Below are 26101 nucleotides of genomic sequence, written 5' to 3'. Positions count from 1 at the left end.
GGCATGATTTATCTTTTTGATTATGGAGACTGGAGTCTGAGATCAAGTGCAAATAGGACTGGTTTCTCCTGAGGTTTCTCTCCTTGGTGTATAAATGCCATCTTCTCCCTGTGTCTTGACTTCCTGGCCAAGCAAGACCCTACACTCTCCACCTCTCTCCCACTGCATTAACAGTTGTGGGGTCTCCCCTTGATCAGCACTTGAATGGTGCTGTCGTGAAGGGTAGAACAAGGCCAACTGATGACTTGGGTCAAACATTCCTCCCACCAATATGCAGTCTTCTCGGTGTATCCCCACAAGTCCTGCTTCCTCCTCCTCCTCCTTCTTTTTTTTTTTTGGTATTGGGGTTTGAACTCATGATCTCAGGTTTGCCAGGCAGGTGCTGTGCCACTGAGCTATATCTCTGGCCAAGCCCTGTCTCTTGGGGAGCTATTAATATGGTTTATAATGCCCTTACCCTGTTTCTCTGTCCCAAGTTCCCAGCTGAGTCAGCAGAACAGGCTTCAGACACCTAATGCTCTCCCTGGGCAGCCAATGGCCAGAACTCCCGAGGGAAGTTTTTGCCAGGGTTTTGGGTCCTCATAGAATACTGTACTTCCTGGACTCAGGTCTGCTCCAGTGCTCCCAAAAGGGATGTCATGGAGATATGACAGATGGGAACTAATTCCAGTAGAAACAGCTCTGTCCTACCTGGGGATCTGATGGGTGTCAGGGAAGAGTCTCTGGGCTCCTCCATCCCAGAGGTGCAGGGAGACACAGTGGACATGTGTATATGTCCCCAGTCTGTCCCAGGGAGGGTGTCCATCCTGGTGCATGCACTCAGGATGCATTGTCTGTGATCAGCCTGAAGGACCTCAGAATATTTGCTCTGAAACCAGAATGGCCAAAAATGTGCCTCCCATATCAGAGAGAGAGAGAAGTGAAGGGAGGATAACTGGAATACCAGAATCTAAATAGATGGAGATGTGAGCCAGACTCGTACCCGGGCTGAAGCCTAACACACACACACAAAAGACAATTTCTGAGTTTTGTGACCTGATGTCTGAAACAAACACAGGCCCTGGCAGATGTGATGATCATCAGCACAGCCGGAAGGAAACGCACAGCTGTGACTCTGTGACTTCCTTCATTGCCACATCTTCCGCTTTGTGTACTTAGGATCCTGAGCAGGCTTTTCTTACTCAAAACGACTTTGGAGTCCTTTGCTCCATGGGAGTTATAATGAAATAGAGAGAGGACGGTTGGGAGCTTGGGATGAGGTAGATGTGACATATTCAACCACTGATCCCATGGGCAGGGGACAAGAGAAAAGGGAGGGCAAGGCCAGCTTGTTCATCATCCTCTACACCTGGTGTGTGTGTGGGTGTGGGGGGAGGGGTGAAGAGAAAGAAGAAAAGGATTTGGGGAAGGACCAAGTGCTCAGAGTTGGACATATGGAGCTAGCCAGTCAGGGTGGGGCTCAGGGACAGAGTCTCTATGAAGGAAGGCTCGGGTCCCAGGGAAGGGGAAGTTCAGGAAGAGCCTCACTTAGCTACTATGCTGCAGCTGCCCAGGTAGCCACATAATTCTGCATCACAGATCCTTGTCCCCAGATGTGTCCCCACAACAAAGACACATCCAGCAGTCTGGCCAAACCCTGGCACAGAGCAGCAATATGGGGTGGGGGTTGGGGAGAATCTGTCCAGACCAAGGACAGAAGCCATGAGCAAGGAGAGGTAGAGAGGTGGGGAGGCAAGGTCCATGCCCATTAGGGACTTGTGGATGGGGTAGGAGTGGGGGATGCTGAGGACGCTTGCGGGCTGGGACTGGCAGGTTGCACAGTGCTCTCCTGGAAGACATCAGCAACCCAGCTGCAGAGGACAAGTGGAAAGGGGCTGTGTGGGGATGGCTGTGCTAGCTCCCTAGGGAGAAGGGGCTGAGGCTGCAGGAAAAGGAGCAGGATGGAGTGGACAGGGAGAACAGGGACATCTCAGGTTGTCTCCCGAGAATCAGAAGGCCAGTAGGGTGGCAGCAGGGCCTCCCTTCCCTTCCTTCCTCTGGAACCTTACTACCTGACCCGCTGAGAATGCAGAAGCATCCACAGGCTCCCCTCATCCAACCTTCCTTCAACCATGCTCCTTCTCCTCCACTGGTTTTAAAAAAAATTATTAGTACCTATTTACCACACACAGTGTTCACATCCATCATAGGGAATTTGTACCTGTGTATACTATATCTTGAAATCTCTTAATATGTCTTGAAATCTCTTTCACCTTCCTCCTTCCCCTCTCTTTTGTTCACCTTCCTTTATGAGCATGTTCTTCCTACTTCCTAATAGCTCTCCTCCATTTCTGCTCCTTGTTTAACTTTACAGTTTCTCATATGAGATAACCATGTAATATTTACACTTGTGTGTCTGATTTATTTATTTATTTCTGGTGGTTCTGGGGATTGAACTCAAGGTCTTGTGCATGCTGGACAAATACTCTCCCACTGACCCAGCTCCTGTGGGTCTTGTTTATTTCACTTAAAATTATGGTCTTTTTTTTTTCTTTTTTTTTCCGGTACCAGGGATTGAACTCACAACTGCCTGCTTGCAAGGCAGGTGCTTATGCCGCTGAGCTAAATCTCCAGCCCCAAATTATGGTCTTGATATACATCCATTTACCTACAAATAACTCAGGTTTATTCTTCTTTGGCAGAGAAGTATTCCACTGTATATAAATACTTGTGCTGCTGTAAGTATGGGTATGCACATATCTCTGTGGTATGATGCTTTCAACTCTTTTGGAAGGATAACCTAGAAGGGGTAGGGAGTATCTGGGTGGGGTGGATTGACAACTGATCAACTTGTAATACCAGCCAAACTGAATCAGCATGGTGCTGAGTGTGGAAGGCCCACCTGAGGATTGCTGCCAACATAAAAAGGAGAACTGGAGAGAAAGAGGTGTAGTTGGGTTTCCTGTTGCCACTGGTTCTCCTGGAGGTGATTGTTCAGCTTCTTTCCTGATATGAACTTGGTTGTTCTCATCGTCAGAGGAGCTCTAGACCTTGTTGTCACTTAGAACTGCAGTTCACTCTGGGGGAGCTCTGGTCCTTACTCTGAATATCATTTCCTGGCTCTAGAGGGGAAGATAGTGTGCTGTTCAATCTGCTAGAGAAGCTTGTTGTACTGGCTTCCTGATATGAACTCAGCTGTCCTGATTGTCAGAGGAGCCTGGGACCTCACTGTTGCCGAGGGTGGCTATCATACTTTTGGGGGGAGCTCTGGTCCTTACTTTGAGTGTTGCTTCTTGGCTCCAATGCAGAATCCTCAGCCTGCTGGTACAGATCCTTTGTCCTGCTGGCACAGACTTTTGAGCTTCCTCTGCTGATCTTTGGGCCTTCCCAGCCTAGATCTGTGAAACAGGCTTGTGTGTGTCGTTGTCATGGGCTCTAGGTCTTCAGCTGGACTAATGCTGGACATTGCTGTGGGATCCAAGCCCTTACCTGGATTCTTTGGGGTCTTTAGTGTGTGGACAGATTTTCTACACTTTTTGTGTTTGACTCTTTGGGTAACTATTATAAAATAACTCCATCAGTTATGTGTCCTGTATTAAACTTTTCTTTGCAAATCTCCACTACCACACTACAGCACTGGGTCAAATGGAACCACTAGGTTTTTATTTATTCATTTATTTAGATTTTAGTTTTGGTTTTAGTTTTTTGAGGAATGTCCATACTGATTTCCACAGTGGTTGTACCAGTTTACTTTCCTATTAACAATGGAGAAATATTCCTTTTCCCCCAGAGTCTTACCAGCATTTGGTTGGTTTCTTGATAACAGTCATTCTTTCCAGAGTAAAATGGAATTTCAGATATTGTTTTTCTTTGCATTTCTTGAATGATGTGGAACTTTTTAAATATATTTGCCTGCTGTTTGTACTTCACCTGAGAAGTATCTATTCATTTCAGGTTCCTATTTTTGGATTGGGTCTTTCAGGGGCCAGGGATTTAGCTCAGCAGCATAGGTGCTTGCCTGGCAAGTTCGAGGTCCTGAGTTTGATCCCTGGTACCAAAAAAAAAAAAAAAAAAAAAAAAAAAAAAAAAAAAAAAGAATTGGATTGGACCTTTGAATTTGGGGGGGGTATGGTTTTTTTTTTTTTTTTTTTAGTTCTCTATGTATTTTAGATACATTAGCCCTTTGAGGTATAGGTGGTGAATTTTTTTTCTGATTTTGTGAGTTGTCTCTTCCCTTTGTTGTCTCAACTTCTTTTGCTGTGCAGAAGCTTTATAATCTGATGCAATCCAAGTTGTTGATTCTCCTTAATACTTCCTGCACATCTGAGGTTTTGTTCATAAAGCCTTTGACTACACTGATGTTTTCAAGAGTTTTTATCTAGCTTATCGTCCAACAGATTAAGTATTTCTGTTTTTGTATTTAGATCTTTGATCCATTTTGATTTTAGTTTAGAGCGTAGTGAGAGATGTGGTCTAATCTTTGGCATGTGTAGAGCCAGTTTCCCCAGCACCATTTATGAAAGAGGCTGTCTTTCTTCCAGAGAAGATGTTTGACCCCTTGGTCAAAGATAAGGTAGCTGACTGTGCTTGGAGTTATTTTTGGAGCTTTTATTCTGTCCCATTGATCCCCAGGTCTGTTTTTCATTCTTTTTTTCTTTTCCAGTACTATGCTGTTTTTGTTGTTGTTTTGTTTTAATCATGGTAACTTTGCAGTATAACTTCAAGTCAGGGATTGTGATGCTCGTCTTCCTTTCCCTTGTTGCCCAGAATTAGTTTTACTATTCTGGTTCTCTTCTGGTTTCATATGAATTACAGGATTATTTTCTCTAGTTCTGTGAGGTATATCTTGGTATTTTAATTGGAATTGCATTAAATTTGTATAACAGTTTTGAAAATATGGTCACTTTCACTGTATTGGTTTTTCTCATTGAAGAACAGTGTCTCGTCTCATTGTCTCATTGCTGAGATAAAATACCAGATGCCCAAAATTAGGGAAGAAAAGGTTTATTTAGCTTATAGTTTTTTTGAGGTTTCATCCATAATCAGCTGGCTCCAAGGCAGGGTGGCATGGGAACCCGTGCGTTTATTTTAGCTGGCAGCGAGTAGTCCCTAGCAGCAACTAGGAGACTAGTGCCCTGACTGGGAGGGGTTTGGGGTATTTAAAGCCTAAAACCACAGGAATTTGCTTTGTTACATCGTATCTTAAAGGACATCAGGTGATAGTTACACAGAAGTTTCCCTCCAGATAATTTATAACTCTGGGGCAAGTTTTGAGGTTATCTCCTGTCACAAACATTCCTGGGAAATTTTAACCACAAGGGTTCAGTTACAGGTTAACAAGGTTTAGCAAAGTTGGCGCATTACGAAACAGTCAAAGCGGCGCTTAGGCTATAGCAAATGAAATAGTGTTTTTTTTTTGTCTTTTTCTTTTTATCGGTACCGGGGATGAAATAGTTATTTTTCATAGCTTACAGCAGTGGAGTCCTGACCTGGAAGGGCATACCTCCCTCCTCAACCCCACCCTCCACTCTTTACTTCCTGGCCACCACAACCGAGCAGCTTTCATTTGAAGCAGGATCTTCTTCCATGCCATTGCTATCTTGAAGCAGCCTGACTAGGGACTAGAGCTTCTGAATTGTGAGCCAAAATAAATCTCTTTTCCTTTGAGATGTAGGGCTCCAGTATTATGGCTAGGCAACAAAGAAAGTGACTTTAAGACGTCCGATGACAGCAGGTTAAAAAGTGAGTTTGGGGTCTGGGGATTTTGTTCAGCGGCATAAGCACCTGCCTTGCAAGCAGGCGGTCATGAGTTTGATCCCCGGTACCGATAAAAAGGAAAAAGACAAAAACAAAACAAAACGAGTTTGACTTTCTTGGCACTCACTGTCTTCTTTCCTCTTTCACCTTCTTCTGCTGCTATTTTTTCACAGTATTGTGAGGCAGTGAGGCAGAGGCTCTGGCCAGAAGCTGGCACCATTCCATGTGGACTTTACAATCACTAGAATTGTGAACCGGACAAACCTCTTTTCTGTATGCATTGTCCAGTGTCAGGGACCCTATAACAATGAATATCCCTAGTGTCTAGATTATAGGCTTCACGTACTGTTACTGGAGGAAGCCATGAGGGCTGAAGAGAAATACCAGATTTCAGGGCAGGAGCTTATGGTTAGTCTGGGAGTTCACAGAGCTAACCAGGATGGCCACTGCTTTAGTTACTTTTCTCATTGCCGAGACAGAACAACTGACACCCAAAGCGAAAGGAGGACAAGTTTGACTCATAGTTTGTAGAGCTTTCAGTCCATAGTCAGCTGGTTCCAAGGCAGGGTGGCGTGACAGAGGGGCATTGCAAAGGAGAAACAGTCCATGGAAAAAAAGGGCAGGAAGAAGGCAGTGAAGCAGCAAGCCTTCTTTCTGTCCCTTATATTTCATCCAGTTTATCTGCCTTTTAGAAGACTAGCACTCACACTCAGGGTTGGGCATCCTTAGTCCCAGCATCACATTTTAATCCCAGCATCACAGCCTTAACCCTAGCATTACATACCTAGATTCAGTCACCTCCAAAAAGCCCCACCTAGGACCACATGAGGCTTTGGGGGGAACAACTAGGTACAAGCCGTAACAACCATACCTCACTGGAGGGCAAAGTAGTACACACATTATGGACAAATTGTGGGAGGAGCTTAAGACTTTGGACCTCTACACCCACTTATACACATAAGAGCTCACATCCATCCCAAGTCCTGATTCATAAGAACTGCGGCCCATTTCTAGCAACAAATGGATAAACAAATTTGGGATACACGTCTGATGGTACATTACTTGACAAAGCAAAGGAACAAACTACTAACATGAAGCAGCAACCATGGTAAGAAGCCAGACACAGAAGAATAAGTGCAGTATGACTGCAGTTATATGAAGATCCAGGATCTGAAGATCCAGGCACATGGCTTTAAAATTTCACTGAATTATGCTGGGCATGGCGGAACGTGCCTGTGATCCCAGGATTTGGGAGGCTAAAGCAAGAGAGTCACTATGAGTTCGAGGACAGCCTGGGCTACATAATGAATTAAAAGATAGCCTAAATTACATAGTGAGACTGTCTCAAAAACAAAACAGAACAAAATTCTCTAAATTGCTTTTGGAGAAGGAAAGACACGCAGCTAAGAGGGAATTTGGGGGTGATGGTAATGTTTCATTTTGATGAATTTTCCTGAATGGAATTTTAGCTCAAATGTAATTGAGCATGTGTTAAATAAAGATGTACATGCTAAAGCCTTTAGCAAAAGTGCGAAAGTGTCTATGGCTTACTTTGAAGTGTACCAAAAATAGGGATGTAAAAAGAATTAAGATGTATTATGCACATGTATCAAATCCCCACTATGAATGTGATCTTTATGGATGGCAAGTATGTACTATTAAAAATGAACACGTGAAGAAAGTGGAGTGTACCGAGAAGATAAGGTGGGGTTAGTGAAATAGAAGCTGGCAGCAGATCCGTCTCTGGGACCTAGAGTCAAGACACTTGGAAAATGACTCCTTAGTGATGAGAAAGAGAAGAAGAGTTCTGGGAATTAAGGAGGTACTAAGAGGAAAGCTAAGGTGTACAGAGAAATAGAAGACAATGTAGAAAAAAGAAAGGAGGAGTCTGGAATGCTAAGCCCAGCTCTGCAATACAGGGGAAACCCCAAGAGAGTAGCAGCCACAGTGATAAGCAACAGCTTGGCGGCACTCGCCCCAGGAAAAACTCATGCTTATAAGTTGCAAACTTTGTGTGGGATTTTACTCTGAAAGTGACCCCTCCACAGGCTGGCTTTGGAGCAGAAACCCACTGCAGCATCTGCCACTCTAGGAATGGAATACTCGGGAGCCATTTTGACATCTGGCTTATTGTTTAAGACTTGAGCTACTCTGGAAATCAGGAGTCACAACCACATTTTGGGGTCTCTAGGGTCAACCTACCATGGTAACTGGGTAGGAGATGACCATGAGACAGTTGTGAAGAGTGGGAGGACTAGTCGCAGATCACCTAAGCTTACACAGTCACAAGCCCAGGCTGTGGAAGACATGGCAAAGAGCCAAGCATGGCGTACATGATTTTCTGAGAGGGCCAGATCTGAAAGTGCTGGGATTGCATCCAGTGACCTGCTTTGTTTCCCCTCCTGTTTCTCTGCAGCACAGAAGCTCAGCAATCTATTTGCTTTCCCCATCTGCCATGATGGGGGGGTGCCTCTACTTGGACATTTGCCGCATCTTGGGGTGTAGGGACAGAGGGGACTCTGGAGCAAGTGAGGTGCCTCACAAGCCCATGAGCCACAAAGCTAGTTGGAGATAGAAGGGCACAAACACTAAAAGCCTCTGGAGTGAATACAGCCCCGAGGCACATGGCTAACCATTAAAGTGACCCTGCCTAGTAGGGAAGGCAGAGCAGTACTCAACATTGACACAGTAGTGGTCTGTTGAGAGGGTGTGGAAACACAGCAGATCCCAGGGATGACTCATTATCCCGTTCCCATACCCTGAGGATTCCAATCCTGGATTTTCAGGGTGATTTTGGAAAAGACCAATGTACCTAAATACCTTTATGTGGAAGAATTGTTTAGACTTGTCTGTCTGTCTTTTCTTTCTTTCTTTTTTTTTAAATCTTCTTCTTATTTGTTTATTTTCTGTTACTTTTACCTAATTCTTTTTTTTTTTAAAGCAATCTCTTGTTATATAGCTCAGGCTGGCCTTAAACTATGTAACCCAGGTTAGGCTCAAACTCACAGATTTTAGGATTACAGATGTGTGCCATATGCTAGGTTATTTTTATCTAATTCTATTTACCTTTTTAATTCTTTAAGTAGATTTTTGAATCTCACCTTTTCTCCACCCCCTCATCTCTTCCTTTTATAAACGGACTTTTTTTATATTTCCCTTTCCCCATTTCTCCATTTTTATTATTACTTGAAACTTTTATTGATTTTTAGCTTTTTATTTTACTCTATATTATACTGGTTATTGTAAAACCAAATATTGAGTCCGGCCATGCAAGTACTATAAACCTTTCTCTAGTTTTCCTCATAACCCAAAAGGTTATATTTGTAATCCCATTGAGACGTCATTGGAATCCTAGCAAGATAAGTCCAGTCTGAAAGGGTTTTGGCCCAGACAGGACTCTGTAGCCAGAAAAGCCCTAACCAGAACCAGGAAGCTCCTATCTCCCCCACCCCTAGGAATTTACCTGTGACGTCATCTTCCCCGCCCCTGGGAACTTACCTGTGGCACCAAACCTAGGACCAATGGGCTACCCGAGCATCCCTGATGCCTCCTTAGGTTCCACCCCAAACCGAGGCTACTTACATACACCCCCCCCCCCCCATGCCACGTGTCTGGCAGAGAGAAAGCCGGACTCCAGCGGTCGGGGGTGCTGTTTCTCTCTCTCTGTGTTCTCAGAATAAAGGCCTCTTTTGTTTTATACTTCTCATTTTTTGGAAATAATCCTATCACAATCTACCACCACTAATGCAACCCACGGTGAGAGTAAAAACACCTAGATATATTCCAAGTTAAGGGCAGCCAAGGGGTCCTAAATCCAATCCTCATGCGAACAAAGGCCTCCATCTTAGGCCTCTCTCAGCATTTATTATCTTGTCAAGAAGAGGGGGTAGCTTAGGGATGAGTGATAGTGAGGATGGCAGGAAGTATGTGAGTAATTTGAGCTGGCTGGCCAGGTGCAAGACTGGCATCTCTGTAAATTGCAGAGATAAAGATATGCAGAAGGATCAATCTACATAAGCCAATTAAGGAAGCAGTGGAATTATTTTGGGGGGCTGTCGCTTTGGTTTCTGATATGCAAACTCTTGTGCCCTGGAGAGTTATAGCCTCCTATTTTGAGACTGTACCCAGTTGACATTCCTGGAGCTATTTGTTCTAACATCTTTCCTGCTCAATCTTGTATTGTGGAGGACACTGCGAGGAAACAGGACTGTCCGATGGCTATAGATTTTGCATATTAGCACCTCCACTAGCCTTATATGCAATGCTCAGAGCCAGTTGAAGAGAGAAGGAAATACCCAAGCCAGCCTTTTATATATCAGTATGAGGAAATGAGTCTCCAAGTAATCAAAGTCACAGTAATTTTTTTGGATTCAAAGGGAGTCACTAGAGTTGTCTTCCACATTGTTGATTTATTTCCTATTGTTAATTGTGGCATAGTTGTTGCTTTTAGTTAGTTTTCATGTATGCTGTTATCTGGTATGTCTTTGTGTCATTACTGTAGTTTGGATTCTTCTGTCTCAGTGGTGCTAGGGATCAAGCCCTCAAAAGAAAGCTGACACTAAGTAGACCTCTATTCTCCCACCAGTATATTTTATACTTTTTTGTACTTTCCTTTAATTTATAGTACTTATTAATTTTACAAATTAGCAGTGCATATAATATGTTTTGCCATTACCCTTGCCTGTACCTCCATCCTCTCATTATTTCCCTTCTCTTGTGTAATAATGGTCTTCCTCCTAACTTTATATCATCTTATTTTAGCTCACAGTTTGCAGAGGTTTCAGTCTGTAGTTAGCTGGTTCCAAGACATTGTGGCATGGAAGAGAGCCATTGCAGAAAAGAAACAGTCCATGGCATGGTAAGCAGTAGGCAGCAAGCAGCAAGCAGCGAGCTTCCCTTTCCTTTTTGTCCCATCCAGGCTCAAGCTTTTTGGATGGTGCCATCCACACTCAACGTGGGCCTTCTCATCATCTACACCCAGACTCATGATGAACCAATCAGTGGACTTAGTTAATACCACACATCCTTAATCTATATCCAAACACTCTTAATCCATATTCACATATCCTAGGTCCCTCCACCGATGAAAACCTCCACCTATGAGCACATGAGGCTTTAGGAGTACATCTAGATACTCTCATTATGGTGTGCCTAATTCCTGTGGTTGCCATAACAAATTACCACCAACTTGGTGTGAAACATCAGAAGGTATTCTCAAGGTTTTGGAGGTTAGAAGGTGTTCTTTGTTTGTTTTGTTTTGCAGTGCTTGGCGTCAAATACAGAGTCTTGCACATGCTAGGCAAGTGCTGCACCACTGAGCTACACCCCAGCCCACTGCAGGCTAAAGGTTTGAAATCAATGTGTCGGCATGGCCACATGCCCCTGTGGGGTCTAGGAAAGGATCCTTTTCCAACTCTTCCAGCTGCTGCTGGCTCCAGGTGTCCTTTGGCTTGTGGCTATGGCTTCTTCTTTCTTCTGGGTCCATAAGGGACTGACATGGGGCTGGTCTTGAGGAAAACAACCCCTTTTGTAACATAAGTCATTGGAACAGGCATACTTTTCTGTGATTTGTCCATGTCCAATCTTGGACTACTTAGAGGAATTCTGGTAGTTTGGGCCAAGAATATAAGGCAAAGGGTTCTTTAGCATGCTTCAGCTATGTCCCTTTCTCCTCCCCTCTTGCCATTGAGCAGAGTCCTGTCTGCTTTTGTTCAGTTTTGGAATTCCCAGATGCAACCAATGACCTGAGAGCACTGGCCTCTGATGCTGCTCTTGGTTTTGACCTGAGGTCATTGCTGGGTGGTGGCTCTGAGGTGCAGATGGCTGGCTTTCTACTTATAAGACCCTGAGTATAAGAAAGGATATTTGGGCCATGGCCATGTAGTTGTCCTAAAAACTGCAAGGTACTTGACAAAGGGTCCAGGCAGGATAATGTCCCCTTGCTCCTTTGCTGCCCCCACTCCTGGAAACAGGCAGTGAGTGTCTGGGCCAACTTAGGCTGGTAGGAAGGAGGCAGGTATTCCCAGCTCTTTTTAGAGGCTGTCCAGACTGTGGGAGAAAGGCCACGCCTTTTGTTCATCCTTTTGCTTGGTTTCATTAAAGAAATCACTTTCTGCTGCTAATCATGTCCACACTTGTTATTCTTGTTTGCAAAAATTCTGATAGGTGAACTCAACCCACGTGCACTGGAAGGAAGGCAGAGTAGCCTGGAAACCAGGTTAGAAATCTCTGTCTCCCTGGCAACCAAACCCAGCCTGGGGAGAGTGGGTCTCAGTCTTGGTATTCCCAAGGGGCTGGCCCTCCCATTCTCACTCATGATTCTTTGAACAATCAGGTCCCTTCCCACACCCTATTCCATGCCATGTTGTGCACAAGCCAGGCTCTGCCCACCTGTATTTTCTTCTGTTGTGTGGCCAATTGTCCTCGAAACTTGGGGGCTTAAACAACAAAATTTATTCTCCCTTAGCATTGGTGGGCAGAATCTAGGTGCCCTGCATGTCTCTGGCCCAAATTCTCATGGCGGGTTGGGAAGTGAGTGAGTCCAGCTGCGCTAGAGGGGACAGGAACACAGGAGGATGGGAGCACTGGGGTGGGAGTCAGGGGAGCCTGTTAGCCTGCCCATCTCCCAACCAGCCCTAGACATTTAGAGTTGAGGTCTGCTTTGTCTTCATCCTGGCAGCAACCTTTATTCTTGGAATAAAAGTTTGGCAGCGATTTCTATCCTAGGAGTATCCACTGGTCTACATGTCTCTGGACATGCTGTGGTCTGTGGAGAAACCCTGTCAAGTGCCACCTTGTCCCTGTGTGGGGATGGCAGGATCCAGTTGATCAAAAGCACAGAGGGTAGCCTTATGCCAGTGTACCCAGGAATAGACTGTCCTTTCCCCTGCTTTGGGGAGAAGGAGGTGTGAAATCTGAAATAGATGCGTTAAATATGGTCAAAGACAGCTAGACCTGGTCACTTCCCTGCCTTTCCCTTGGCCTCTCTGACTGTTACAATAAAGGGCAGTTCTTTCCACAGTGCAGTCTAAACTGTCCTCTGCTGCTTCCAGATCTCTGTGGCCACTCTTCACAGCCTCTCTTCTCCCTTCCCTGGGCTCAGACCTGCTCTTTCTGCTTCCCAGGCTTGGAGCTGGCAGAGCCCACATCAGGCCCCAGCTCAGTTCCCCATGCCCAGGATCCCCTCATGATTCACACCAGCCCAGCATCCTCTCTCTCTATCATGTGAATTTTCTGAAGTCACTTTCTTATTTGCCCAGCTGCCCACCTGTCTTCTTTCTCATTGGCACAGGGCTCCATGGGGTGGGCATCAACCTTCTGTTGTTCACTGTGTCAGCACTGAGTCTGTCACATGGCAGCTCCCTGGGCAAGGCCAGCTGATGGACGTTGGAGAGAACGGTGCCATCTTTTCTGGGAACTGGTTCTGTGTCAGATGCCCTGATGAGTGAAATGTATATGGTTTCATGTGTCATCCCTACAATGCCTGTTGCTGCTTATTAGTGTCACCTCATCTCATAAACTATGGGACAGGAGCAAGGAGGCCATGTATGTGCTGAATGGCATCTTATCATTATTCCCTTTTGCCTCTGCCTTATAGCAAGGACATGTGGGCAGGGACTGGACATGGGGACATGAAAGACACTAGGATCATAAAGAATGTGGGGACAGTATTGTGTGTATGATATTGGAGAAGGCTGGAGTAGGGCCACTGTGGGCACTATGAGGACTTGGAGTTCTCAGTGTGTGTGTGTGTAAGCACGAGTGTAAACATGCATGTGTGTATGTGTGAGTTTGCAAGTATGTGTGTTCCTAGGAGGCTGTGGGGAGAATGAAGCTGGAGTGCACTTCCCTCCCTGAAAAGGCTGGTTTTCTTCTTGCTGGCCATCTGGTGTGGGGATATGCCTGTGGCGTGTCCCTTAATGGCTGCCCCTCCAGAGCTCTGGGCATAGCTCTAAATCTGCTGACTTTGGGGAGACTTTGGAGGGTTTGATCATTCAGAAAGCTTGGGTGTCTTTAAGGAATGCCTGTAGCAGAGACCTTGGTATTCGGCAAGGGCAGCTATAACAGGAGGCCCAACAGCTGGGCCGGGGTCCACGTGCTGAGCAGGGTTCTGGCAGATCTGTATTCATTCTATTGATGGCTTGTGTCACACAGGAGTGGGAAGTCAGGGACAGGAAATGAGGATGGTCGTTTGTGTGAAGATGGGACATTCAGGGACAACTCACCCTCACTGCATACCCAGGGTCACCAGAGAGCTAACTCAGAGTCAGGCCAGATTACATGTTGTATAATGGAAGGGGCAGGTTGGTGAGGTGGTAGGGAGCCTGGTCCCCGGCCCTGGAAGGGTGCGGGTAGAGGAGAAACTGTTGGAGCAAAGCTTGAAAGGCAGGCTGGGGGAGATGGAGGAAGTTGCTGGCCCCTGTTGGATTCTCAGGTTTGTTCTGGGTCATGTGCTCAGGAATCCTCCTTTGATTGCAGTGTCTCGCACAGAATGGTGTCAGGGAAGACACAGGTGGAGCTGCAAGGGGCCAGTGCTCACTCAGGGCCCCGAGCTGGATGAGTGCGAATGTGGGCTGAGTGAAGACCTCCAGGGAAGGATAATGCCCTGTGCTGGCCACTCCACACAAGTGGCATCTGAGGTGGAAGGGTCTTGCAGATAGATAAGCTGAGTGGAGAGCGGAGAAGGAATGTCAGGGGCAAAGATGCAGTGGGGGAGGGAATTTCTCGGCAGCTGGAAAGATGCTTGGTCTGTAATCGAGAAGGCCATAGGTCTGGCCCTGGGATCTTTGTAGGAAAAATGGGACTGCAGCAGGAAGGGGTCCTTTGCATGAACCTCTGTGGGGACTCCAGTCCACCATGGGGTGACAGAGCTGCCTGGACATGATGATGTGCATGGTGGCATTCATAGCAGTGACAGTGCTGGTGCTTGTCCCATGTCCAGCCCTGGCAGATGTTTTGCCCCGGCAAAGGGAGCCCACGGCCAGCACTTCCCCATTCACTCCATGGCTTCCTTCTGGGGTGGCACCTGTCCATTCCTTTGGGTACCACCAACACTTTTAATCTTTCTCTAGCTCAGATGCTTCTGAGCCCTGGCTGCACTTGAAGTTGCCTGCTGAGATTGCCCCCAGACCCCTCAAACAGGAAGCCTTGTGGGCCTCTCATGCAGCTCTACCTGGCCTCTTGCATGTGGTCTTATTTGCAAGTCCAACCAGTGCCTAGGGGCAGAGGCACTGCCAAAGGAGCCCAGCACTCACCCTCAGCATGACTGGTGCCCTGGCTTGTGCCATCACCCATGCAGCTCTGTCCTGGGACCATCCACCCACCCCCCACTCAGCAGCCAGAGGACCTTGAGAGATGGGGATCAGTGACACGAACCCCTTGCTGCAAGCCTTTGTACTCCTATTTCTGCAGACACTGGTACTCCTAACCTCAAAGTCAGCCTGGCTCTTTCTCCTCTGCCATCATCCTTTGATGATTAGGGGAAGGTGAAGAGAATGGACTTCAGGGAGTGGTGGTGAGTCACTGCTTGCTGCTGGAGTACACCATTCTTGTATTAGTCAGAGAGACAGAGCCAATAGGCTGTGTAAATATACAGTGATTTATTTTAAAGAATTGGCCAAGATGAGTGTGAAGCCTGGATGAGTCCCAGGATGGAGGCCATAGGAAAGCCCATATGCAACCCATGCTGAAAACTCACCTATGCCATAGGATTCTCTCCTGCTCCAGGCTGTTCTCTGGGGCTACTGGGACCTTCAACTGATTGAGTGAGACTCATCCACACCAGGGAAGATGATCTGCTTTATTTCAGTAATTCGAATGTTAATCTCATCCAAAACCACCCTGAGTAACATTCAACCTATTATATCATGGCTCAACCATGCCATCACATAAAATTAGCAACACACTGTTCAATGAATATTTTGTTATTTATAGTCTAAAGATTGTCCAAGTCATATACTCCAGTCCTTACGGAATAGCCCATGACCTGTGATACAATTTCAAAGCCACATGGGCCCGTATTTGCTCTTTTTACTGACCTCAGCTCTTCACTGTCTCCGTGGCTCATGGTGGCAGGTCCCTGGTGGCAGGTTGACTTTCCAGCCCATGTACATGTGGTGCTCTCCAGTGCTGCATCTTTCTCTAGGCAATGCTGGTGGTCACCCTGGAAACTTCCCTCAGCATCCTTAGCATCTAAAGGGATGTCTTAGTTAGTTTTCTTGTTGCTGAGACAAAATACCTGGCACCCAAAGTTAGAGAAGGAGAGGTTTGTTGTAGCTTACAGTTCATAGTTGACTGGCTCCAAGGCAAGGTAACATGGCAAAGGGGCATGGAAGAGGAGAAACAGTTCATGGCAGGCAGAAGGCGGCAAAGTAGTGAAGAAGAAAAGCAGCGAGTGACAGTCAAGGACACTTTTCCTGTCCTTTACATCCTATCCAACATACCCATCCTAGGGCAGATAGCACTCACGCCCAGTGTGTGGCAGCCTTAAAGCATTGCACCATGAATCAGTCCTAGCACATTCTTGATCCCAGAATCCCCCACACTAGGCCTAGCCACCTCCAGAAATCCCCACCTATGAAAGATAAAAGTCCCACCTATGACCACAGGAAGCTTTGGGGACATCTAGAAATAAGCCATAATAAGGAACCTTTAGTCTATCCCTCTGTTAGGTCCCTCCTAAGGATGCCTGGGGCTCAGAACTCTCTAATCTAGAGCAGGGCTGAAGCTAAGCCTCTGAAAATTTATGTCTCACATTTTTATTGTTATAAGACAGTGTTAGTTAGATTTTTCTGCTCAAAGCCAGTTTTCTCCACTCACCCTTCCTTCTTGCATTCTAGGCCTTTCTTCTGTGATCATTTTCCTCTTGAAGTATTCTGTAAAAGTTTCTCTACTGCAGGGCTGTTAGTGGTAAACCTGCCTGCCACCTCTATCTATCTATCTATCTATCTATCTATCTATCTATCTATCTATCTATCTATCTGTCATATAAAAGGGAACTCACTAGATTTGTTCACATGATTGGGTAGTTCACAATTGTGTCTGGACACTGAACAGTTATGGAAAGAAGTTGCTGCTCAGTCCAAGAAACTGGAAGTCTCAGAATAAGAGGCACCAAAGATGCAGCCTCAGTCTGAAGCCAAAACCTTGGGGGTTCCTTGGAGAGTTGCTGGTGCAGGTTTCAAGTTGAAAGGTTAAAGACACCTGCTCAAGCAGAATCCAGCTTTCAAGCACTGGCTGGTTTTCTCCTTCTTTTACTTTTATTCTGTCTGGGCCTTGGCCTATTGGATGCAACTGTTCACATTCAGAGTACTGATCTAACCTTGAAGAGGGTATTTTAACTGATGCAGAGGGCCAAGGATATAGCTCAGTGGTACAGCTACCTGTCTGGCAAGCGTGAGGTTGTGAGTTCAATTCCTGGCACCAAAAAACCAAAAACAAACAAAATGAAAAATTTAACTGGTGTGTAATAATTGTATGTATTCATGAGGTACAATGTGATGTTTCAATGTATAGTACACTATGGAGTAATGGAATGAAGGTACTTGTATCTTTCACCTGCCTGGCAAGCACAAGGTCACGAGTTCAATCCTCAGTACCAAAACAAAAAAACAAAAAAACTTTCACCTCATGTGCTTATTTTTTGTGGTGTAAACATTTAAAATATACTCTCTAATAATTTTAAAATGTACACTGTGTTAACCATAGTTATCACGTTGTGCAGAAGCTCTCAAACATTTCTACTTCCTGTCTCAAGGAGGTACCCATATTTGACCAGCACTGTCTGCTTTGACCCTGCTCCCAGTATTTTGTTCTCTGCTTCTGTACATTCAACTTTTTTTAGGTCCCACCTAGGAATGAGACAACATAGTCTTTCTGTACCTGGTTTCCACCAACCACAACACTTTCCAGGTCCATCCACTTGGTCCTTTTTAAAGCCTGAGCAATATTCTGTTCTGTGTGTATGCCACCTTTAAAAAAATTTTCACAATATCTTTTTTTAAACGCCAGCACCATTTGTTAGAAAAGAAGAAAGTGATGAAATATCCTCAAATCTTTCCTTGAGAAATAAAAAATAAAAGAATAAAACAAAAAAAAACAAATAGAAGAAAATAATAAAGATCAGAAAATACAATCTCCTATCAAACTGCCAACATCATTTTTCATATAGATTAACATTTTGATGCTTACATGTGTGAGAATAGAAGAGAGTCAGAACAGTCTAAACAACTTCAATAAAGTAATAAAATTGAGCTCCAACCCTCCCCAACCCCATGATTTATCACAAAGTTACACCAATCATGATAAAACGGCACTGATATCAAGATAGACAAACCACCAAAGTACTAATATAAAGTCCCAAAATAGATACCCACATAACAGAATTTGATTTCTGGCAAAGATGCAAAAGCAATTATGGAAGAAAGGATTGTACCCTCAATAAATATATAGGAACAACTGGATATCCACATGCAAAAACCCCAAACCTTACAGCACATCAGAAATTTCTTAAGACATCCAAAAGTCAGCTCAAAATGGTTCACTGTGGGTTAGTTAAAGTGAAGGCAGGTGTGGCCTAAATTGTTGCTTAACTAAGATCATTCTCCCTGGGACAAAAACACATGTTTTTTCTTCATACTAATGAAGCAGTATGATATTTGTACATGTGTGACATTTCTTTCACTAATACGTATGTTTTCAGGGCGCATCATACGCTGCTTTTTAAAAACCTATTCATTCACGGATGGACACTTAGGTTTATTCCTCACTTGGCCATGGATTGTGCTTCAGTGAACTTGGAGTGCAGATGTCTCTTCTCCTGGATGTGCACCCAGTGGCAGGACCAGGATGGCCAAATCACTCAGGAGTTCCATTTGAAGTTTCTCAAGGGACCTTGTCTGCTTTCCCATATGGTGATGTTAGGTTACACCTCCACCAAGAATGTGTTCAGGATCTCTGCAACACTTGTGAAATTTCACCTTTTTATAATGGTCTTACTAATATGTGTCAAGTGTTATCTTACTGGTTTTAACTTGTGTTTCCCTGATGAATAGTGATGAGTATCTTTTCATAAGCCAGTGGGACATTTGGGTATCTTTTGGCAAACACCTATTCAGATCCTTTGCTCAGCTTTAAATCAGGCTATTTGTTTCCTTGCTACTGAGTTGTTTTCTAGACTTATGGTTATCTGAAAAATTTATTTTGTATTTCTTCCTGTAAAACAGTGTACAACTTTTTTTTTCCTTTTTATTGGTACTGGGGATCGAACTCACGACCACCTGCCTCCAAGGCAGGTACTTATGCCACTGAGCTAAATCCCCAGCCCCAGTGTATAACTTCTTTACTTTAAAACTTTATTTTGTATTTCTTTCTGTAGAACAGTGTATTACTTCTTAGTTGGCAAGTACTTTAAGACATTTCATTCTTCGGCTTTCACTGTTGCTGATGAAATTGTGCCCCGAGTCTAGTTGCTGTTTCTTTAGCATTATTCTTATTTTGTGGGTGGGCTCTTTTGAAGATCTTCTTTTTCTTTTAGGGGTCTGAAATTTCACTGTTTTACTTGGATATAAACTTTATCTTTATTATTTTAGTTAGTATTTGTTGCGTTCTCTGTGAGTACTTAGCTTTTACTAGTTCTGAAATATTCACCAGTACAATGTATCTAAACATTGACTCTTTCACTCAAACAGGCTTTTTCCAACTTTTTGCATGTTTTATGTCTCTTTTATATTTTTTAACTTTTTTATTTTTGTGGTACATTATTTTTCAGTGTGTGTGTGTGTGTGTGTGTGTGTGTGTGTGTGCTGTTGTGCTGTGGTTCAGACCCAGAGTCTTGCACATGCACCTGCACATGCTAGCCAAAGACACTCTCAATGAGCTACCTCTCTCCAAATTTGTGCCACATTCACAATAATTTCTTTAGATTTATCTTCCAGTTTATAAAATTGCTCTTGTGTCTAATTTGCTGCCTAACATACCTGCTGGTTTGTTTTTAAACAACAGTCTTATTGAGTTATAATTCACAGTTATAATTCATACAATTCACATAAATTTTTTCAAAGGATATACTTCAGTAGGTTTTAGTATATTTACAAAGTTGTGGTACTATCACTACCATCCCTCCCATTTTTTTGAGACAGTCTCACTCTGTAGTTCAGGCTGGCATCATACTCACTATGTAGGCCAGGCTGACCTGGAGCTAAGTAATCCTCCTGCCTCAGCCTACTGAGTACTGGGATCGCAGGCGTATGTCACTATACCCTGTCACTACCACTCATTTTTATAATTTGTTTGGAGACATCTGGAATTGCACTTTGTTGATGCCAGGTAAGTACGCTACCACCTTCTTTTATTTATTTTGTTATAGGATCTGACTAAATTGTCCATCTTGGCATTGAACTTGTCATATTCTTGCCTCAGCCTCTCTAGTAGCTGGGATTATAGGCCTGTACCATAGTACCCTTCTTAGAACATTTTCATCGCTAGCAGTGCCCACTAGCAGCCACTCTCCATTCCTCCCTCCCCACGGGTCAGGTGCCACTAATCTGTTTCTGACAGATTTTTAAATTCCAGTCATTTCATTATAACAAAAGGACATAATGTTTTTTAGGTGATCAGTTTCTTTCACAACATAATTCTTCTAAGGTTTCTACTGTTGTTTTCACTTCAGTGGAAAGTTTCTCATATCTGGAGGTTTTAATTTTTTTCAGATAAATGGGGTCAGCATGACAGTGCCTTACTCCTTTTAATATGTGTGTGTGTTTTTTTTTTGAACCAGGATCAAACACATGACCTTGTGCTTGCCATGCAGGTGCTTATGCTGCTGACCTAAATCCTCAGCCCCCTTTTAGTATATCTTAAACATATTAAACAGATTCATTTTGTATTCTATATTTTCTATATCCATCTTACATCTAACCCCTCTAATTTGGTGAGTTTATGCATATTTAAATATGTGGCTTGTCCTTGTTCTATTGAGTGTGACATTGGAGGCTTATTTCTTCAGCATCCTTGCTAATTTTGGGTTATGTTTTATTCAGCTGAACCCCTGGGAACCTCAGTCCCTAAGTTGGGTGTTGCTGACCTGGGCCACCTTGGTTCTCTTGGCAGGCTCAGATTCTTGCAGGAGCTCAAGCACTGGCCTACACACTTGGGATGGGTGTTGCAAATACTCCTCCAAATTCTCAACCACACGGCTGTGCTGTGCTGTAACTCTGTATGCCTGGTGTCCCATCTCTGTGTGCAGGGATCCATTCATGCTGCCTGCTGTGAGTGGATGGCAGATGTGAAGAGAACTTTGGGGAACAGCCCTCGATGACTCCTGCAAATTGCTATACAATATTACAGCTCCTCAGCCCTTGGGTGAGATCAACTCTGAGGCACACATTTCACGTCATTTTTAGGGTTCCTCTTGGGAAGGGATCCGGTGGTGATTTGCTCGTACCATGTTTTTACTGGCCTAAACCACCTCTCCCCACCCCTGGACCACTTCCCCACTCCTTGCAGCGGCTCCCTGAACTTCCAAATAAGAATCCTTGTCTTGTAAAAAAGCCAAGATCCAGGACCTCAGATCCATCACAGGTGTTAGTTCTGCCCAGGACACCTTTGGCTTCCACATCGTCCTCCTACTCAGTATGTATGCTTTGGGGTTCTACTATCACACTTACCTATTTATTTATGGACTCAGAAATTTCTCTTACCTTTTTCGTGCTTTAATAAGAAATGTTTCAGCTGTGACCTAGTTCTTGCCCTGTGCACCTCCTTAACTATAACTCAGAGTTCCAAGTGTCACATCTTCAAAGAAGTCTTCCTCACCCCAATGCAAACTGAAGTTCCCTTAGTGTCTCGCTTTGCCTTACTCCTCTGAAGCCATGAAGAGGAGTGGGGTGCACAGACGATGGACCCCGGCAGTGGGTGTGACCTCATCACTATACAGCCCTGAAAAGGGAGCAGAACCCTGTTGTGCATGTTGTCATCATCTGTAAGATGAAAATCATGGTAAAACCTGCACAGCAGGGTTGTTGGGAGACTGGACTGAGATAAAATACGTGTTTAGAACAGCAGAACACATAGTATGTGTTCTATAAATGTTAGCTAAGCTTGTCACATCTTGCAAAGATGTGTAAGTGAAAAGTCATTTGTGTATGTATGTATATAAGACTCAGGAGGCCAGAAACCTCTGTCTGTTTTCTCAGAGTTCTCCAGAGCTGGGCAGCTGGGCAGCGCCAGGTCACCAGTGGCACCTCATAAGGCCAGATGAACAAAGGCAGGCGGAAGAGGTCTGATCGCAGCTTGAGACTTACCTCGTGGACTTCAGGCATAATGACTGCAAGGACACTGAGCACCTGTCCAGGAGCCCCAGACCCGTTAGGGTTGTTTTCTCCAGGTGTGAATGTAGGTGGTGACAGAAGTCCCTGGGGTTGTGACGGCTGCGCTCGTAGGTGTCGTCGCGGATGATCTCAGGGGTAGGACTGCCTGGGACAATCGGAAGGGAAGATGATGCGCGCGCGGAGGGGGGGGGACCCCAAGGTCGGGAGTCCAAGCGGGAGGGGAGCGGTGAAAGGGACCCGCGCGGAGTGCCGCAGCCAGCCCTTCCCTCCCGCCCTTCCTGGCTGGGTCTTTGTGAGGTTTGCGCCTCCTCCTCCAGGAAACGTTCTTCAGAGAATTTCCAAGGAGACCTCAGCCAGGCGAGAGGGTTGGGGTCCTGTCCACCACCGTCAAGCGGAGGTGTGAGGTGGTGGGAGGAGCGGGGGAGGGGGGAGAGGCGGCGGGAGCGCGGGCAGGAGCGCGGGCCAGAGCGCGCAAGCGGCAAGGGGCGCCGCCAGGCCGGGGGCAGCGACCTGCGGGCCCTGAGCCCCGGGCGCTCTCCAGCTCCGCTGGTCTCCGCGCTCAGACCCCTCCCCTCCCCGGCTCTGCTCCGCCCCTCCAGCGGGGTCCGCGTCTGCGGCTGCGTTCCCCGAAAGACGAGGCTGCGCCCGGCTTTCGGTCCGCAGGGAGACCGAAGGGCACTGCTCCCCGAGCCGCGCACGCCGCTGAGCCCGGAGTGCGGACACGGTAGGGATGTGAGTGCGCCCCCTGACCCCGAGGCCTGCACTCTGCACCCCATCCGCGGTGAGCGCCAAGGCTCCCAAGCGCTGGGGGGGGAGGGGGACGGGGGGAAGGGGACACTCGGCGCGGGGTTCCCGATCCCCCATACCAGGGGTGGGGATGGGTGGGGGTGGGGATACGGTGCGCACCCTTCTCCCCACAGCAGGTGCAGTCCTCTCCTTCCTCTTTCTCCTACCCCTCTTCCTCCTGCCGCTCCTGTCTGGACTCACCTACAGCTTCCCAGGGAGGACAAGACCCCCAGACCTCCACAGGTGCTGGGTGAGGGGTGAGGGCACCGGGGTGACAGCTCGTCCGAGAGGACAGACCTTTTTCTCCCTGTGTGGATGCTGTGATGGTGGACACTCAGGGGGATGGGGTGGAGAGGGGTGGGGCTGTGCCAGTTCCTGGCTGACCCCCTTCTGATTCTTAGGAGAAGGTCGCATCCTGAGGCCAGAAAAGGGGAGGATCCTTGGGCTCTGCCGAGGACTGAGCTCCTGATTAGGACTTCTCTTCACTAGGCCTGCCCCCCAGAGGACCCCCGTCCACAGTGTCTGTGCCTACCCCAGGCTCGCGGGGAGCATGCTGCCTTCAGCCATGAGGGGTGTCGGGTTAGTGATACTGACCCTGCTACTGTGCCCCACACCGGGTGAGTTGATGGTGCGGAGAGAGGGCCTTGAGGTGGGGGCCATTCTCCCTTCAGTTCTATAAAGCCGGCCCCTCCAATACTGCGACCCTAGCTCAGTCTTGGCCAACTCTGTTCTGGTCACGGGTCTCTGTGGGCACTGGAGGCCATGAGTGCCTTTACTCAGGTTCTTGGTCCAGTGTGGATGCTCCTTGCCCCAACACCCTCAGCCCTGCCAGGCCTCCCACTAAGTCTTGGCCTGCCCTTCATAGCTTGGCATCCATCCACTCTGGGGGTGTGCTCAAGGTACAGAGGAAAGTGCAGGGGTCAGTCTGGCCTGCTCCTCCTTTTTCCTCTGGGCATAGTTCTGCCAGGATCCTGCAGCAGGTAGAGACTGAGAGGATGCAGGGCCTGGCCAGTTCCTCTGGTCATCCCCGTCCCATGCTGTGCTCAGCTCATGGCCTGTGGTGCCAGGACTGTACTCTGACCACCAACTCCAGCCACTGTAACCCGAAGCTGTGCTCGTCATCAGACACTGTGTGTGCCAGCGTCCGGATCACTGACCCCAGTAGTAGTAAGTTGGAGGCTGGATGGGTGGGGTTGCTAAGAGAGGGACTATGGGGGGAGATCAGATGTATTCTCTGGGCCTCTTGGCCTGCCACAGGAACATAGGCTCTGGGGTAGGACACTGTCCAGCTTGACCTTCCCCGGTTCTTGGTGACTTTTCCATGTAGTCCCCAGTTTTGGTGGGTTGAAGGCCTCAGTTCTCCTGACTTTGGTCCCTTGCTAACCCAGAAGGGCCTGGGGCCTGGGGAGGAAGCACAGGCCCCAGGTAGAGCTCCGCACCCCTTCTCCCCCAGGCAGGAAGGATCATTCTGTCAACAAGATGTGCGCCTCCTCCTGTGACTTCATCAAGCGCCACTTTTTCTCAGACTATCTGATGGGGTTCATTAACTCTGGGATCCTCAAAGTGGACGTGGAGTGCTGCGAGAAGGACTTGTGTAATGGGGTGGCTGCAGAGGTGGGCCACAGTGCCTGGGCCCTGGCTGTGGGGCTCCTGCTCAGCCTGGCATCTGCCTTGCCCTGGGCTGAGCCCAGAGCCCTGCCCTCTGCAGGGCTTTGAAGCTTGGTCCTGAACCTGACACTGCCCCTCCCTACCTGGCTTGGATGAGGCCTGGGCAGGGTTGCCCAGCAATGGGGTCTCTGCATCGCTCAATGTAAGACCACACTGCCTGTCCACCAGCACTGCATTGCAGGCAGCTGGACTTCTCCAAGGTGCCCAGGCAGGAGGCCAGGGGTGAGGGCAGGGGCCAGGTGCAACCCAGTGGCCTGGCCCAAAAGGCATCTGATTACCAAGAAATAAAGTCACTTCTGAGTCCTGAGGCCCTGGGTCTGAGCCTGGGTGTGGATATAGGGTGGGGCCTGGTGGGAAATTGAGAGCTGAGCTAGTAGACAATGGGGATGATGGAGACCACACCCCCCCTGCTGCTGGGTGCCATTGGTGTGTGGGTGTGTTGAGACACATGAGTGAGAGCTGGGGTGGATAGAACCACAGGGTGGGTTTGATGGAGAGGGGACAGTTGTATGCACACAAATACTAGAAGTGCACACAAATACAGCAGTGGGCACATATGCACAATAACCCAGTTTGTGTTCATTGTTACATGCTTAGGTCCAGGGCCATCTTCATAGACAGGCACTGCAACATTCCCATCATACAAGTGCTGGTATGTCCCCACGGACACTCACTCTGGGACACTCAGCATCCAGTGTGCCATGAACACTCACAACAGCTATGTGTGGTTCACAGGGATCTTGTTACTACCCCCACTCCTCTTCAGTCACTGAGAACGACAGCGCTACTACAGCCTGGAGTGAAGACTTCATGGGCCAGATCCTGCCTCCTTGCTGGATATTGGCCCCTGCATCCTGGTTGGGGGAATATTGGGCCATTTCCTGGACTTAGACCTAAGGAGGCTGAACCCATGTGGGTGGCACAATTGGTGAGGAATGGAGACCATTCCAAGTAAACTGGGCTACCTGCCTGATCCTCTGTGCAGCTATGAGCCTCTGTCTCCAGCCCTGGTCCCCGCAATGATGCTGCAGGATGACTTGCCCTGTGACCCTTGCTCACTGTCAGGTGCTCAGTAGACATGCTAGGACTTCTCTGAGGCTGGTATGTTTTGCTGTTTGTGACTGTCTAGACTTACTGTCACTGCTGGGCCCTAGCCTTCTCAGATAAGGAAATGGTTCCTATGTAATCTGGTGTTGGCACTGCTCCCAGAGGCTCTGCAGGAGTGATGGAGGAAAGACAGGGTCTGGTGGACGAGAAAAGTGGGGCAAGGCCTCCAGTCCTCTCTGAAGCTGGATCTGCTTCCTCGCTGTGGACGTAGCCCAAGGTTTCCCCCTAGAGGTTTATCTCCTTTTTTGCTTGGATTCTGCCCCAATTTTGTGTCATGGGCCCCTCCTTTGCCTGCCCCACCATGACATTTTGGGGGCCTGAGGACCACAGCTACTGTAAGGGAGAGGAGCTCAATAATTCAGAAGGGAGACTGAGGATTGAGAGTTTGAGCCTAACCTGGGCCATTTAAAGACCAGAGAAGCCCTATCTCAAAATTAAAACAAAATGAAGACAAGAGGGTGGGGCTGGGGACATAG

General features: G+C 46.8%; 1 protein-coding gene across 19 annotated transcripts; it reads left to right on the top strand.

Annotated features, from left to right (window-relative positions):
* Positions 1 to 22172: 22172 nt before the first annotated feature.
* On the top strand, positions 22173 to 24825 carry Ly6h (lymphocyte antigen 6 family member H). 19 transcript variants are annotated; one of them, XM_063231157.1, is made up of 6 exons: positions 22173 to 22199; positions 22664 to 22788; positions 22985 to 23093; positions 23340 to 23467; positions 23809 to 24017; positions 24304 to 24825. In XM_063231157.1, exons 1-6 carry the CDS (start codon positions 22188 to 22190, stop codon positions 24564 to 24566), a joined length of 846 nt encoding a protein of 281 aa, XP_063087227.1. In that variant the 5' UTR covers positions 22173 to 22187; the 3' UTR covers positions 24567 to 24825. The 19 variants fall into 19 exon arrangements, with proteins under 19 accessions (XP_063087227.1, XP_063087231.1, XP_063087230.1 ...); XM_023562337.2 differs by lacking the exon at positions 22173 to 22199 and adding an exon at positions 22278 to 22461 and having other exon boundaries at positions 23058 to 23093; positions 23898 to 24017; XM_013145693.3 differs by lacking the exon at positions 22173 to 22199 and adding an exon at positions 22279 to 22461 and having other exon boundaries at positions 22985 to 23107; positions 23898 to 24017.
* The last annotated feature ends 1276 nt before the right edge of the window (positions 24826 to 26101 follow it).

The sequence above is a fragment of the Cavia porcellus genome, unplaced genomic scaffold, assembly GCF_034190915.1.
Source record: "Cavia porcellus strain 051 isolate PalLab524CR breed Dunkin Hartley unplaced genomic scaffold, mCavPor4.1 scaffold_19, whole genome shotgun sequence".
NCBI classification, from domain to species: domain Eukaryota; kingdom Metazoa; phylum Chordata; class Mammalia; order Rodentia; family Caviidae; genus Cavia; species Cavia porcellus.
This window is presented reverse-complemented; position numbering and strand designations above follow the sequence as displayed.